The sequence below is a fragment of the Oncorhynchus gorbuscha genome, linkage group LG06 (assembly GCF_021184085.1).
Source record: "Oncorhynchus gorbuscha isolate QuinsamMale2020 ecotype Even-year linkage group LG06, OgorEven_v1.0, whole genome shotgun sequence".
Lineage (NCBI taxonomy): Eukaryota > Metazoa > Chordata > Actinopteri > Salmoniformes > Salmonidae > Oncorhynchus > Oncorhynchus gorbuscha.
In genome coordinates, this window is record NC_060178.1 from 21,916,442 (window position 1) to 21,933,901 (window position 17,460).

Consider the following 17,460-nt stretch of genomic DNA (forward strand, 5'->3'; position numbering starts at 1 on the left):
AATGTGACTGAAAGCTGTTCAAATGGGGTTCCTTAATCTGAGGCAGGTAATGTGAACTCCTGCTTCTTGTGACTTCAGAAGGCCTCATTGTGGGCTCAAATAGGAGATATTTCACTGGCATTCCAAGCAGGGCCTCATTTCCCTCCAACTGTAGAGTCAGGTGATTCATGGGGTGAATACATTCCCTTTCAAACCTGCTTTCCTCTATTACTCTACCTTTTCTTGTAACAACTTTCATTTGGACCGTTAAAGACCAAGTTCCCTATTTTCCTTCTGTAAAGATGAAGTTCTGCAGCACTGTCAATTTGGGCTGTGGCATTTTGTTATGGTATCCTAGAGACCAATTTTGCCTGTCTATTTTTGCCTGTCAGTGTGACTGTGTTTGTTTGTCTGTCTGTGTGAATGTTTTTTGGGGGTGGGTTAAGAGGCTTGGAAATCTATTAGACACCCCTACTGTAGGACACTAGTGCCGATATTTAAAAAAAGTACATTTATTTTTTATTTTTTGCCGACATTGTTTAAAAACAATATTTTCATATTAACTTTTAGATGTATTTCTGATCAGTCAAAGTGATGTGTCTGCAGTATAAATGCAGTATTATCAGTACAGAAATAAAGACATACACAGCTTAATAAGCCTGGAGGGGGTCATTTCAGGCTAGGTGTACTGCCTACTCCATGCCCGACAGTAATACACTAATAGAAATAAGGTCCTTCACTCTTCTAACTTCGTTATAGCCAGAAGTGCTAGATCCAAACTTGAGATGTGCAACTTTCAAGCATTGATGTAATGTAAGATTTGTGCACAGATTCGACACTGATTCCCTCCACTCCTTGTTACTTGTGTTGTCTTGATATTTTTCTCGGTTTTCTGTTTTCAGGAACTAATGTTCAGAAGTCTGATTATTCGGTCACTTTTCTTTCATAATTTGAACCTTATTTTTCCCACTGAGCCACTACTAATGCTTCTGACAGACCCTTCTGAACAATTGTGTTGAGAGCATTGCAATTGCTGCAGGGTGTTTGTTATACAGCATCAAGCACAAACTGGCCTTCACCATGCTGTATTAAAGAAAATAATAATGTCCTAGATTTTATCCAGAGGGCCAGACCAGTGCTCAGACTCACAACACTAATACTGTAAGCATTCTGTAAGTTCACTCATATGGGCAATGCAAACCAGATACAGGTTTCAATAAGCCTCGAGTTTGTCAGCATTTACATTCTGTTTTCAATCAGCTGCAAGGTGTAAACATTCCTACCAATAGGATTTTGTATTGAATGGCTGTGTGTGTGGAGACAGATTTCATGTCATACTGTCTAAAACATTTCCAGCTGTACAGTAATGACAGCCATGCACACAGTAGCCCTCAAGCACAAGCTTATTTTTATTGGGAATGTAATGGCCACTTATATTCCCGGTAAATATTGTTTTTCTGAATACATTACAGAGGATTTGACAGCTGGTACTAATCCCAAGCAAGTTACATTATGAAAGATCAAGAGTCTGGAACTTCGCTTTAAGAAAATACTGTATGTTGTATAAAAACTTTCAAAGTGATGTATGATTAACTCAGAAGTGATGTGGTGAAAGAGTGAATGTCCTTCAGAGATCATCAGCCTGTCCTGATTTAACTTACACTCAGCTCAGATGGTGGGAACAAAACAATGGCAAATTATTCCTCCAGAAACCAAACACATGTTATCGTGGACACTGGATCAGGGGGAGTGGGATGAATAAATAGTCACAATAACCAAGAAACACAAACCTCCTCCACTCTTTCTGTGGTTCACTTCCTGCCATGTGTGGATTTGGAGGAGGAAAAGGAAGCCATTCCTTGACATTCTTGGTGTGATTCTGACTGATGTTGTTTGTGCTAGCTGGAGGCAGGATGTAGGACAAATTAATTGACAATAAAATGGTGGATGGCCACATTGTCTTGTGGCACCACCAGAAAGGATGGATGTGCTGAGGGTCTGGGGCCACTAAAGCTTTTATTTTAATAATAATAATAATAATATATGCCATTTAGCAGACGCTTTTATCCAAAGCGACTTACAGTCATGTGTGCATACATTCTACGTAGGGTTCTATTCCCTCACAAAGCTTTCTACCACTGTGTAAACACTACCCCAACAGCCTTGTGCTGAGGAAAACAGGGAGCGGTGGGCAGGTGAGCAGAGTACAGAGGGATAATGGTTGGTGCCAGTTGAGAATGAAGGGTTGCCACTTGGATCCCATATCTGATGGTTAAGTGCCACCTGTTTGGTGGTGACGCTGTCTGATCTCTGTTGATATAATGGTGGGTGCTTGCATTCATATTAAATGTAATCAACATATCCTCTTGAACTAATATTAGAAGGCTCGCAATACAATGGACACTTTTTGTAGCTATCTCCAGTTTAGGTTTTTCTCTCAAATGTTTGTCTCATTGTGCCTTTTGTCGTGTCTGAAACCTAGCAGCAAGGTTAGACTGTATGACACAGTACACTGATCTGTCTTTATCCTATAGGGTCATTCCACCTCAAAAAGCACAAGAAAGAGGATTTTGACACCCTCCATCTCAGATTGTTCTGAAATTGTTTCTGTTGTTGTAAGCAGATAAGATTAGCATTCCTGCAACATTGTTTTATATAATTTGATCTCTGAGAAATTAAGCTAATTGATTACACCCAAATTGGCCATTTTAATTGATGGGATTCATATAATATTCAATAAATACAGTGCCTAACATCTGATTTGGACAAAACTTTTTTTCAAACAATAAGTTAGACATGAGGAATCCAAAGAAATGGTCTAAAGCCCGTCACGGACCCCACCCCAACCTCACATGCCAATCCCACCCCAACAATGAGTATCTTATCAGTTCTCTATGTCTAACAAGTAGTTTGGAGCTGCGGCTTGGAGTGTTGTTTCTTTATCCAATGTATTGTATTCTCAGTGAATTTTGTGATCTTTTTTTTCCCCCTGTTCAGAGAGGTTAGTCATTGAAATTGTTAGGTTTATGTCCCATCCTACATTGTTCTTGGTGCCGAAGACGTGGATGTAAATTATGGCAGCCTCCCACACCTCTCTGATTCACTGATTCAAAGGGGTTGGGTTAAATGTGGAAGACACATTTCAGTTGAATGCATTCAGTTGTACAACTGACTAGGTATCCCCGTTTCCCAATGTAGATAGTGCTGTTTCAGCGGATTTTGTATTTTTGCATATTTATTTTTAGAATCGAGGATGAAATGAGATGTGTTGACTCTCTGTTCATGTGATACGAGTTAGATCTGATATAAATATAATTTTCCTCTTCAAGCTTAGGCTAATTCTTATCCATGTATATGTCATCAACATCTAGTTTACAGTAAACTAGATGGTGTTATCTTGCCTTGTGTTTTCTTCATGATATTTACTATGAATACTAGTTTGTCCAAAACAGTCATTGAGCCGGTAGATCCATGAGGCGGCACACAATTGACTCAGCGTCGTCCGGGTTAGGGGACGGTTTGGCCGGCAGGGATGTCCTTGTCTCATTGCGTACTAGTGACTCCTGTGGGGGGCCGGGCGCACTGACACAGTCGCCAGGTGCACAGTGTTTCCTCCGACACATTGGTGTGGCTGGCTTCCGGGTTAAGCGGGCATTATGTCAAGAAACAGTGGTGCTTGTTGGGTTGTGTTTCTGAGGACGCACTGCTCTTGACCTTCGCCTCCTGAGTCCGTACTGGAGTGCAGCAATGGGACAGGACTTTAAGTACCAATTGGATACCACGAAAATTGGGGAGAAAATTGGTATATTAAAAAAGTCCATAATAAATTAGTAATGCAAACTGGCTAGCTAGCCACAAAAGAAATGGTAGTTGGCTACCCACAACAAATTTACATCTACCTTGCATAACGTTAGTTTGGGGTAATTTTTGCCTGTTTAACTAGCTGGCTAACTAGATTTTACAATTCACATATATCTAGCTGATAATTATGAAGTAAAACGCTTGCTTTGTTTATTTCTTGTTTCATCTATTGTTGCCATTGTCCTGGCTGGAAGAAGGTTCAGTGAAGGGGGAGGTGCAGCGTTAGTTAATACAGTAGGGGAGCGACTGCTTCTTAAATGTCCTGTTTTATGCGTTCTCCACACTCTCGCCCTTACAAGGACGTCCCCTGAGAATGCACTCGGAGAGTGTGGAGCACGATAGTATGCATATTGAGAAACACCCTGCGTTTTAAAGCACTGTCTGTGTGTCCCTAACCTTGCCAACGGACAAAGCTGTGAATGGATCAGTGGTTCGCCTTGATAATCTCCGCAACAGTAACAAGGTGTGATGTGTAATGAGAGAGAAAAAATGGGCGGAGAGAACGTTTCTTTAGGACCATCAGGTGACATCCTGGCAACTGATACACAAATGTATACGGCAACAATGTTTTGGTGGAACGTTGATGGAATATTCGAACCCTCAGAAAACTGGACACATGAATTGTATTGCAATGTCCCATGAAACGTGTCTAGAATATTAATATGGGATAGTCTGAGAACATGGTAACCACGTTCTGGATTGGTTTGACATTAAGGGAATGTTCGCCTAACTCTAACCCCAAAACATGCTGAATAGTTTGTCATTGAATGTTCCTGGAAAACTGGATCCTCAAACATCAGTGAAACATTAGGGGTGATATGACAAACACTTTCTCTCTCCCTAGAATTGTTAGCTGGGAAGAGCTCCTAGCAGATGTACCAATAAGGTCTTTTTCACATACGCTTTAATTTGTAGGTGCAGCACAGACGAGAAGAGTATTATTCATTAGGTTGAGTTTATCAACATGAACTGCAGTAATGAACGCATAATGCCTTCCTCATGGTGTGTTTGTGGCTTTGCATCACAAATCAGACAAGTTGAGCCTGTGTGTGTGTGTGGATTCGAAGGTGTTTTCCCAAAGTTTCAAGTGCATTTTCCATCCACTCCATAGCCTTGAGAGGCTGTATTTGGGCTTGTCTGTGCACACCACCACATCAGTCAGTCTTCTAAGGAAGTGCACTGGGGAGGGGTGTGTGTGAGTCCATGTGTTTGTTTTTGCAATCCCTTACTCTAAAGATTTTACAACAACATTTCACAACCTACTTCAATGTTTGGTGTGCACTGCTTCGGTATGCTGGGCTTTTCTGGGCCATGAATGTGGTATATTTTCAGGATAGTGTTGTTCCACTGAACGAGGTCTTCAGGAAAGGAGGAGAAATAAAAGTTCTCAGAGCACCTTGAAGAAACATTTAACCTCCCAGATTGAATAGTGATGTAATGTCTGGGTTTCTGGAAATGTCAAATATATGTAATTTAACTGATGGATGTTCTCGTAAATCTTTCTATACGTTAACTTGAATCAACAGCATTATCATTATTCGCTCCTGATGTACTTTATCACCCTTTATTATAGGAAAAGTCGATGCTGGCAGTTGAAGTAAAATAATGAGAGAAAATAAAATTCACATCCTGCTAGTTCAGGTGCTGGACATGATTTCATTCTTCATTCATTTTTATGTCAGCAGTTGGATCCTTACAATTGTTGCAGACATCATGTTTCAAGTTAGAGTGAATTAACAAGTTGCCTGCCTGCTCTTTCTTCTCATAGCGGCACTGCCTTTCCTCATTATGACCGTCGTTTTCCGGCCCTACCAGAGGGGTGTGTACTGTGACGATGAGGACATCAAGTACCCCTTCAAACACGACACCATCACCCACGGCCTGCTGGCTGCAGTCACCATCTCCTGCACCGTCGTCATCGTGAGTCCCGCCCTATACTTTCCTCTCTGACACCTAGGTGAGATAAAGAACATCTGATGACATTGATTCCCAGATCTGTGTCACAAACAGGCGTTTGTCTATGTAGCCAGTGGACCAAACCATATATTACCTGTCATACTGGAAGGTTAGATGTAATTCAAGCTCCTCTCTCTTTCTCTTCCCATAGCTAGCATCAGGAGAGGCCTACCTGGTCTACAGTAAGAGGATTCACTCTAACTCTGAGTTCAACGGGTACGTGGCGGCGCTCTACAAGGTGCTAGGTACCTTCCTGTTCGGAGCAGCTGTCAGCCAATCACTGACAGACCTGGCTAAGTTCACCATTGGACGCCTGCGGCCCAACTTCATGGCCGTCTGCAACCCCAAGGTCTGCAAAGGCTACATGCTGGATATCAACTGCACCGGCAACTCTCATGACGTCACTGAGTCCAGGTAGTTACTGAGATAAGAGGGTATGAGGGGAATATGGTTGACCGGTGCATTGCTCTATGCCAGTGGTTATTGCTGAACTGGAACCAATGCTTGCACAAACTGCTGCTCACCAGGACAAGGGTTGGTGACCACAGCTTAACGCTCTGGTAGAAACACACTGAATAGATCCACTGTAGTCTCCAAACAGTCATGACAGGTTGACATGACCATTTTTAAGAACATCAATTTTTTTCTCCATTTTTCCAGGTTGTCCTTCTACTCCGGCCACTCCTCCTTTGGGATGTACTGTATGCTGTTTCTAGCAGTGAGTATACAAGGCTCATGGAACAGACGCAAATATCAACTACAAACACCCTTATATTCAACATTCTCAAATGGAATCAATTGATGTAACACCTCTCTATTTAAATTAGCAGTAATGGGGTAGATATGAAAAGGCAAAATAGAGCAGGCTTTACTGAGAGTGATTGTGCTCATATATAAATATATATAAAGGGCAAGTCAAAAGTTCAGCTGAATTTGGACACAGAGGCTAATGCCCTGCTGGACTGTCACAGACCGGAGATGAAGGCTAGGCCTGTGTTCTGTTCCTGGTTATCTAGTTCAACTGCCCTGGGCCTTGTCATTGTGAAATGAAGTATTTATTAAGATCCCCATTAGCTGCTGACAAGGCAGCCGTTACTCTTCCTGGGGTCCAAACAGGAATATAACAACACATCACAACAAAACAATAGTCCACATCATAAATTAAACAATTGCATCACAACACAACCATAGTCTACAGCAGTGGTTCCCAAAGTGTTTATAGTCCCATACCCCTTCAAACATTCAACCTCCAGCTGTGTACCCCCTCTAGCACCAGGGTCAGCTGCATAACCCCTCTAGCACCAGGGTCAGCTGCGTACCCCCTCTAGCACCAGGGTCAGCTGCGCACCCCCTCTAGCACCAGGGTCAGCTGCATAACCCCTCTAGCACCAGGGTCAGCTGCATAACCCCTCTAGCACCAGGGTCAGCTGCATAACCCCTCTAGCACCAGGGTCAGCTGCATAACCCCTCTAGCACCAGGGTCAGCTGCATAACCCCTCTAGCACCAGGGTCAGCTGCATAACCCCTCTAGCACCAAGGTCAGCTGCGTACCCCTCTAGCACCAAGGTCAGCTGCGTAACCCCTCTAGCACCAGGGTCAGCTGCGTAACCCCTCTAGCACCAGGGTCAGCTGCGTAACCCCTCTAGCACCAGGGTCAGCTGCGTAACCCCTCTAGCACCAGGGTCAGCTGCGTACCCCCTCTAGCACCAGGGTCAGCTGCGTACCCCTCTAGCACCAGGGTCAGCTGCGTACCCCTCTAGCACCAGGGTCAGCTGCGTAACACCAGGGTCAGCCCCCCTCTAGCACCAGGGTCAGCACCAGGGGTCAGCTGCGTACCCCTCTGCTGGGGTCACCCTCTAGCACCAGGGTCAGCTGCGTAACCCCTCTAGCACCAGGGTCAGCTGCGTAACCCCTCTAGCACCAGGGTCAGCTGCGTAACCCCTCTAGCACCAGGGTCAGCTGCGTAACCCCTCTAGCACCAGGGTCAGCTGCGTAACCCCTCTAGCACCAGGGTCAGAGTACTCTCAAATGTTGTTTTTTACCATCATTGTAAGCCTGCCACACACACAACCAGGCTCGTGGGAAGTGACAAAGAGCTCTTATACAATAGGACCAGGGCACAAATAATAATGACCAATAATTTTACTCTTTATTTGCCCATCTTACATATGAAACCTTATTTGTTCATTGACAATTGTGAATAACTCACCACAAGTTAATGAGAAGAGTTCTTGAAAGGATGCACATAACTCTGCAATGTATTGGAGAGAGTCTCTGTCTTAATAATTTTCCACACAGTCTGTGCCGGTATTCACATAGGTACGTGGTTGCAAAGGGCATCAGTGTCTTAACAGCGCATTTTGCCAAGGCAGGATACTCAGAGCGCAGCCCAATCCAGAAATCTGGCAGTGGCTTCTGATTAAATTACATTTTCACAGAACCGCTTGTTGCAATTTTGATGACGCTCTCTTGTTCAGATATCGGTAAGTGGACTGAGGCAGGGTATGAAAAAGATATCGAATCCAGTTGTTTGTGTCATCCGTTTCGGGAAAGTACCTGCGTAATTACGCACCCAGCTCACTCACGGTGCTTCGCTATATCACATTTGACATTGTCCGTAAGCTTGTTCATTTGCACACAAAAAATCATACAATGATGGAAAGACCTGTGTGTTGTCCTTGTTAATGCAGACAGAGAAGAGCTCCAACTTCTTCTTAATCATAGCCTCAATTTTGTCCTGCACATTGAGTATAGTTGCGGAGAGTCCCTGTAATCTTAGATTTGGATCATTCGGGCGAGAAAAAACATCACCCAGATAGGCCAGTCATGTGAGAAACTCATCATCATGCAAGAGGTCAGACAAGTGAAAATTATGGTCAGTAAATAACTTTAAGCTTGTCTCTCAATTTCATTTTTTTTGTCAATACTTGGCCCCTTGATAACCAGAGCACTTCTGTATGTTGTAAAAGCGTTACATGGTCGCTGCCCATATCATTGCATTGGGCAGAAAATACATGAGAGTTCAGGGGCCTTGCTTTAACAAAGTTAACCATTTTCACTGTAGTGTCCCAAATGTCTTTCAAGCTGTCAGGTATTCCCTTGGCAGCAAGAGCCTCTCGGTGGATGCTGAAATGTACCTAAGTGGCATCGGGAGCAACTGCTTGCACGTGACATTACCACTCCACTATGTCTTCCTGTCATGGCTTATGCACCATCAGTACAGATACCAACGCATCTTGACCACCAAAGTCCATTTGATGACACAAAGCTGTCCAGTACTTTAAACATATCCTCTCCTGTTGTCCTGGTTTCCAGTGGTTTGCAAAAGAGGGTGTCTTCCTTAATTGACCCTCATAAAAGTAACGGACATATACCAGGATGATGAAGAAATTGTCTGTATAGTTTTTTTGGCCTTTTCCCCCAGCATTGTCCCAGCCATATCCGCGGCAGCAGGAAGAATGAAGTCCTCCACAATAGTATGGGGCTTGCCTGTCCTAGCCACTCAGTAGCTCACCATATAAGACTCTTCTAGCCTCTTCTTATTAATGGTATCTGTTGCTTTTATACATGTCTTACTACTTGAAAGTCGTCTTAATTCTCACTCAAAAAACTCCTGTGGCTTATTTTTCAAATTGGCATGTTTTGTTTCTAAATGTCTGCGCAAGAGTGAAGGTTTCATCGAGTTGTGAGATAGTACTTTTGCACATATGACACACTTTGGCTGAGGAAAGGCACTACTCCCAATATAAGTGAACCCCAAATCAATGTAGTTCTCATCATATTTGCGCCTCTTCGATGGTCCAACGTCCCTGTCTGTTATTCGGTGCTTTCCCGGGTAAGGGGGTAGTAGCTCTTAGAAACTGTCAGTGTCCATGCTAGCTGGGCTATCAACAAATGTAGATTTACTGATGCTAGCATTGGATGTGCTCTTGGAAGCAAAACAACTTGTGTTGTCGACAGGTGCAGGTGTAGTACTGCTGGTAGTAGCAGTACTACCAGTAGAGCTGGTATGTGTCTCTATGGACGCGGGCCTTACATTTGTTTTATACCATTTATCCATTTTAGCGCAAACGGAATGAGCAGCAGCTACATTTGGCTACATACGGACTGTTAGTGGGATTCCCACGAGAGAGTAACGATTAATGTGATTGGATGTTAATTATTTGACTAGGCTACCTGAATTTGACATTGTTATTTTGCTGAACACTAGATGGTTTAATTGTATTTTTGGCAGTGAAACTAGGCTAGTCAGGTGAGAAAAAACCTTCACACAAATGTATAGCCCTGTTGGAAAATATAAATGGACTGTTTGAAAATGTGAAGATCATTTTTTTTTAAACAAATACAACTAAACCAATAAAATAAAATAAAATGTAAATCACATTTTTATTTGGCGTACCCCCGACAGCATTGCGCGTACCCCCAGTACCCAGTTTGGGAATCCCTAGTCTACATCATAAATAAAACAACTACATCATAACAAAACAATCTACATAATAAATACAAATACAATAAAATAAAATCATTATAAAATAAAACAATTACATCACAACAAAACAATAAATAAACATACATAAAATGATACATCACAAAAGACATTGTGCACTATGCAAATGTACAATAATACAATATTACTGTGTGTGCATGCATGTCTTTACAGTCCGTGTTTTGCAGTGAGGTGTTTTATATTATAATGTAACCTTTATTTAACTAGTCATTTAAGAGCAAATTCTTATTTACAATGACAGCCTACCTGGGAACAGTGGGTTTAACTGCCTTGTTCAGGGGCAGAACGACAGATTTTTACCTTGTCAGCTCGGGGATTTGATTCAGCAACTGTCGGTTACTGGTCCAACACTCTAACCACTAGGCTACCTGCCTATGTTTTATTTTCTGATTTCACTGCTAGCTTGTACTGGAGCCATGATGTGGAAGAGTTCCATGTGGTCATGGCTCTATGCACTGCATTTCCCAGCCTCTATGTTTGGGCTTAGGGACTGTGAAGAGACCCCCGGTGTCATGTCTTGTGGGACATGTATCGGTGTCTGAGCTGTGTGTTCGCTGTTTGAAGAGACAGTTTGGTGCTTTCAACACGTCAATAGCTCTCAAAAAGACAAGTAATGCTGCAGTCCATCTCCTCTACTCTGAGCCAGGAGAGATTGACATTCATGTTCTTGATATTCACTCTCTGTGTACATTTAAGGGCCAGCCGTGCTACTCTGTTCTGGGCCAACTCTAATTTCCCTATGTCCCTCTTTGCACCATATAACTGGGCAGTAGTCCAGGTGTGATAAAACTAGGGCCTGTAGGATGTGTTTGGTTGATTGTAATGTCAAGAAAGCAGAGCAGCATTTTATCACAGACCGACATCTCCCCATCTTAGCAACTGTTGCATCAATATGTTTTGAAAATGTAAGTTTGCAATCTAGAGTTACATCATACAGTTTAGTCTGCTCAACTCACTCAATTGCCACATTATTCATTGAAATATTTAGATGAGGTTTAGGGTTTAGTATTTAGTTGTTTTTCTATTTAGGTGTAGTTTATTACTAGCCTCCCATTCTAAAACTGACTGTAGCTGTTTATTATAGGTTGCAGTGATTTCACTTGCAGTGGTAGCTGAAGTGTAAATGTTGAGTCATAAACACACAAGCTTTACTCAAGGCTAGTGGTAGGTCATTAGTAAAAATAGAAAACAGTAAAGGACCAAGACAGCTGCCTTGAGGTATATCACACTCTCCCTGGTTTACGTGAGAGAGGCTTCCATTAAATAAAACCCTCTGTGTTTTATTAGGTAGGTAGCTCTCAATCCACGATATGGCAGAGGATGTAAAGCCATAACACGTCTTTTTTCAGCAGCAGATTACAATCGATAACCTCAAAAGCGGCACTGAAGTCTAACAAAACATCTCCCACAATCTTCTTTCTGCTTATCATCAGTCATTTGTCTCAGTGCCATACATGTTGAGTGCCCCTCCCTATCAGCGTGCTGAAAGTCAGTTGTTAATTTGTTCAGCTGTTTGAACCAGAAAGGGGTACTTCAATATTCTTGGGTAGCGGAATGACTTTTACTTCCCTCCAGACCTGAGGGAACACACTTTCCTGTAGGCTTAGATTGAAGAGATGGCAAAAAAGGAGTGGCAATACAGTCCACTACTATCCTCAAGTCATTTTCCATCCAAGTTGTCAGCACCAGATGGTGTGACATCATTGATCGACAGCAATAAATCTAGCCATTGACAGACAGACAAGGCAGGCAGACGACTCGGTCCTCACTGCCAATCAAAGCAATCAGTAATCTGCTCTGCTTTGTTCCTCTTTGGTATTCCCTATTAGATGTGATTAATATCTCCATCTCCCTACAAGTGTTGAATGCTGAGATTGAGTGTATGTGCGGTAGGGGGGCATGCATGGATGCCAATTTACACACCTACTATGGCTGGAGCCTGGTAGCAGCCCAGAGAAATGAATGTGCCAGTTAGACATTCTGGCAGCAACTCTCCTCTTCTGTGAAAATGGTTTTCAGTCCATAGTTGGGCATAAATTAGATCAACATTCAATGTCTTTTCATGGTTTATGCTATTCAAAGCATACCATATTTCCGTTTTTACTGGGATTTGATTTAGTATGAAGGGGCATTTAACTTTTAAATTATTGCCTGTTGTCATGTTTATATGACTAAATCAAATCACATTTAATTTACTGTGTATTTAACAAAGTTACGACACACTTGACAGAAAGAAATTGAATACAATTCTTGCCTGTTACGTGTTTATCTGACTAGTGACTACATGTAGCCTGCTGATGTTAGCATTTTGTAAAAGCTGAACCATGTGCTTTCATATTAGCCACTTGTAGAATGGACTCTCACACACTGTATACATGAAAATAACATTTACTAACAAATGCTGTGTTTCAGACGTTCATTGAGGCATATTTGATGGACTGAAATATGATGATAGGCTTAATGTTACTGGGGCCAGTTTACAGTCAAATAACATTGCCTTATTTGGTGAGATGGTTCACCACTTGTGAACACAAAAACCACTAATGACCTCAATCAGCAGTAAAAGCAAATAGTCTTCAAACAAAGATAGCTCTACTTATGAGAACTGAAACATCTCCTCTCTCTCTTTCTCTCTAGTTGTATGTCCAGGCGAGGCTGAGGGCAAAGTGGGCCAGACTCCTCCGACCCACAATCCAGTTCTTCCTGGTGGCTTTTGCAGTGTACGTGGGCTACACCCGTGTGTCCGATTACAAGCACCACTGGAGCGACGTTCTGGTGGGCTTCCTCCAAGGCGCTCTCATTGCCATCCTCAACGTGAGTGTTGCCTGCTGGCTTGTTATTGTTCCTAGTCCCCTGTTTTTATTTAAGCTCTTTCAGCAGCGCCTTTGGGAAGTCTCGGAGACGTGGGTGATTCATATTGGAAAGCGTAGCCGCGATTCGTATTTCAGACTACTGCATGCAATTGGGGACCCTCCCAGGCCCAATGTTTTATGACTTCTCTGGCCTGGTTAGAGAGCTGGAGGGGTTATGCAACGCACTGTGTTCCTCTGAGACGTGGAGCAGCTGCATGGTGCCCTCCGCCACCAGACATACAGTATACAATCACATTTTCCAGTCCTACTCTGGTCCTCTCACTTTGTCTGACCCACACCATTTCACCCTCTCCTCTCTACAGGTGCGCCACGTGTCAGACTTATTCAAGCAGGGTCCTTCCCACTGCTCCAGCCCAGACACGGTCGAGAGCGAGGAACTGGAGCGCCGCAAACCCAGCCTGCAGATTGCAGATGCAGATCACAACAACCATTACAGCTACCCAGGGCCTGTGTGAGAGGGGCCAACCCAGTCAACCACTCTCACAACAAGCTCCCACAAACCACTGGACTGACTGAGGGGGCTGCACACATTACCAGAATCCTCTATGTCCTGGGTGCACCAGCGCATGAGTGGGAGAGGACTTTTATATTGAGACATTGTGGTTGATGTTCACTAGTTTCTTAGTATATTCGTCTCAGAAGTTTTTATGTTGCTTTTTTTAACACAATAGATTAGGTAAGAGTACCAAACATTCAGATAAGAAAAAAAGACCATTCTCAGAAGAGAAGATTTCTAGATGAGTCCCATTTTAGTGCACCTTTAGTCATATGAGTAATCTGAACTTCAGTGGGAGTTTGGGATTGATATGTTGATTGTTTCACCTATGTGAAATGGACTGCAGAGATGTAGAAATGTTGATGTTGATTGTGTTAGCTTGATATACCACTAGATGACAAACAATCAATGCAAACGTTTGGCATAAAGATTTTAGAAATTGAAAATGAGAAATTCTGCTTTTAGCTGTGCACATTCTGGCATCAATCACTCAATTTTTTTAATTGAAAAAATCAATGTTTTAACAGTAACATTGCTCCTTGAAGGTATTTGGACAGTGCCTATTCATTTTTATTTTATAGATGACTTTATTCACAAGGTCAGAAATGTCTATAATGCCAGCACTGTTAAGGTATTGTGCAATCACAATCACCCCTGTTAGCCACTATGAGCCACAAATACTGTATTTGCTAATATTATGGCATTTTTCTTTTTTCAAGTATGTTATTTTTTTCTGTGGCCCATATCAAACCAGTGCCTTCTTGGACTAATGCCCTTTAGGATTGACACAAATGGATCAGATTCCAAGTTTACAACACAAACCAGATGCCTTAACATGAGCCTTTAAGAGTTGTAATGATACAGCTTACCATTCGAGTCATTTGTGGCAAGCTGGTATAATGCTCTATGCAAAGTTCAAGGATTTTTCCTTTCTTGTTTGGACTGCTGGGGCTAATTTGTGAAGAAATGCTTCTGTACAGTGACTATGTCAGGCTTGGCCCTGCTTGGCACAGGAGGACTGATAACAGATCAGTCAGCTCTGGCAGAGAGAGGCTTACCTCTGGTAGTAATTGTGAGGCTCAGAGAGCTGACTCAGAGCTGGCCTGTGACTGTTGAATGGCAAGGTACTCAGAGGGGCCTCCTGCTAAGACGCAGGTCCTACGGACTTCAAGAGATTTAAAGACTTTTCTTTGAATTCCATAAATGATAAGCACCTGGAGCAGCTTCAGTGAAGTGTTGTTGTTGCGTAACGTCTCACCTGTGTATTACTGAATTCCCCCAGCCCAAATTTACCCATGAAGCAATAGTATCACAATGTTATGGGGTTTGAGTTTCCTCCAGGTTTTCATCATAAAAGGCCTTGTTCTGGGTGGTGTGTGTTTCATATGTAATAATACTATTCCTGGCCTGCTGGGTGGTGCATTGGTCTAGGGCAGCGCTAGCTGTGCACGCAAACCAAGGTCGCCAGGTGCACGATGCGGCTGGCTTCCGGGTTGGATGCGCGCTGTGTTAAGAAGCAGTGCGGCTTGGTTGGGTTGTTGTTGTGTTTCGGAGGACGCATGGCTTTCGACCTTCGTCTCTCCCGAGCCCGTACGGGAGTTGTAGCGATGAGACAAGATAGTAATTACTAACAATTGGATACCATGAAATTGGGGAGAAAAGGGGGTAAAACAATTATTTTAAATAATAATAATACTATTCCCATTAGCGGATTGGTCCTGGTTGGCCATTATACATGTACAGTTGAAGTTGGCAGTTTACATACACCTTAGCCAAATACATTTAAACTCACTTTTTCATAATTCCTGACATTTAATCCAAATAAAAATTCACTGTCTTAGGTCAGTTAGGATCACCACTTTATTTTAAGAATGTGAAATATCAGAATAATAGTAGAGAATTATTTATTTCAGCTTTTATTTATTTCATCACATTCCCAGTGGGTCAGAAGTTTACATACACCCAATTAGTTGGTAGCATTGTCTTTAAATTGTTTAACTTGGGTCAAACTTTTCGGGTAGCCTTCCACAAGCTTCCCACAATAAGTTGGGTGAATTTTGTCCCATTCCTCCTGACAGAGCTGGTGTAACTGAGTCAGGTTTGTAGGCCCCTTGCTCGCACACACTTTTTCAGTTCTGCCCACAAGTTTTCTACAGGATTGAGGTCAGGGCTTTATGAAGGCCACTCCAATACCTTGACTTTGTTGTCCTTAAGCCATTTTCCCACAACTTTGGAAATCTACTTGGGGTCATTGTCCATTTGGAAGACCGATTTGCGACCAAGCTTTAACTTCCTGACTGATGTCTTGGGATGTTGCTTCAATATATCCACATAATTTTTCTTCCTATCTCATGATGCCATCTATTTTGTGAAGTGCACCAGTCCCTCCTGCCACCCCCGTGCTTCACGGTTGGGATGGTGTTCTTTGGCATGCAAGCCTCCCCATTTTCCTTCAAACATAACGATGGTCATTATGGCCAAACAGTTCTATTTTTGTTTCATCAGACCAGAGGACATTTCTCCAAAAAGTACAATCTTTGTCCCCATGTGCAGTTGCAAACTGTAGACTGGCTTTTTTTATGGCGGTTTTGAAGCAGTGGCTTCTTCCTTGCTGAGCGACCTTTCAAGTTATGTGGATATAGGACTTGTTTTACTGTGGATATAGATACTTTTGTACCTGTTTCCTCCAGCATCTTCACAAGGTCCTTTGCTGTTGTTCTGTGATTGATTTGCACTTTTCGCACCAAGGTATGTTCGTCTCTAGGAGACAGAACCCGTCTCCTACCTGAGGGGTATGACTGCTGTGTGGTCCCATGGTGTTTATACTTGCGTACTATTGTTTGCACAGATGAACGTGGTACCTTCAGGCATTTGGAAATGGATCCCAAGGATGAACCAGCCTTGTGGAAGTTTACAATGTCTTGGCTGATTTCTTTTGATTTTCCCATGATGTCAAGCAAAGAGGCACTGAGTTTGAAGGTAGGCCTTGAAATACATCCACAGGTACACATCCAATTGACTCAAATGATGTCAATTAGCCTATCAGAAGCTTCTAAATCCATGATTTTCTGGAATTTTCCAAGCTGTTTAAAGTCACAGTCAACTTAGTGTATGTGAACGTCTGACCCACAGGAATTGTGATACAGTGAATTATAAGTGAAATAGTCTGTCTGTAAACAATTGTTAGAAAAATTACTTGTTTCATGCATAAAGTAGATGTCCTAACCAACTTGCCAAAACTATAGTTTGTTAACAAGAAATTTGTGGAGTGGTTGAAAAACAAGTTTTAATTACCCCAACCTAAGTGTATGTAAACTTCCGACTTCAACTGTATGTCAAACATTATGCTGTTCTGTTCACTGTACATGTATCTATCCATAGCTGTTTATGTATGCACAAAATGAATCTAAATAAATACCAAATACACCATGTTTCAATGCAATGCTATATTTTCATATTAACAAAACAGCTGAGTCTCTGCGTTGTGAGTTCAGAAGTGTGAAATGTAACTGATCTCACATTGTGTCCGAGTGATTTGTAAATCGTGATGAGGTGGGTATGATATCAGAGTGCGTTTTGAAGTAAATTTGGGCAATAAGAGAAACGGGATGCCTTGCCATCTAGTCTGGTTTTGACTCAATGGGATACAGCTTTTGTCAGATTTGACTTTTTGTAGTAGGTTAGGAGAACTTATGCAGCAGGTTAGGATAATTAAAATAGCAGACATAGGTTAAGGTTAGGAAAAGGGTTAGAGCTAGCTAAAATGCAAAATGGTGTCAATTTAACAA

General features: G+C 42.4%; 1 protein-coding gene across 2 annotated transcripts in view; it reads left to right on the plus strand.

Moving 5' to 3' along the window:
* The window catches only part of LOC124037684 (phospholipid phosphatase 2-like), a 126,174-nt gene extending 110,922 nt beyond the window's left edge, over positions 1 to 15,252 (plus strand). For both annotated transcript variants that reach the window (XM_046352639.1, XM_046352640.1), the window contains exons 2-6: positions 5,609 to 5,760; positions 5,948 to 6,210; positions 6,457 to 6,514; positions 12,941 to 13,117; positions 13,479 to 15,252. In XM_046352639.1, coding sequence (XP_046208595.1) covers positions 5,609 to 5,760; positions 5,948 to 6,210; positions 6,457 to 6,514; positions 12,941 to 13,117; positions 13,479 to 13,631 — 803 coding nt within the window. In that variant the 3' untranslated portion in view covers positions 13,632 to 15,252. The remainder of the gene's footprint in view (positions 1 to 5,608; positions 5,761 to 5,947; positions 6,211 to 6,456; positions 6,515 to 12,940; positions 13,118 to 13,478) is intronic.
* The last annotated feature ends 2,208 nt before the right edge of the window (positions 15,253 to 17,460 follow it).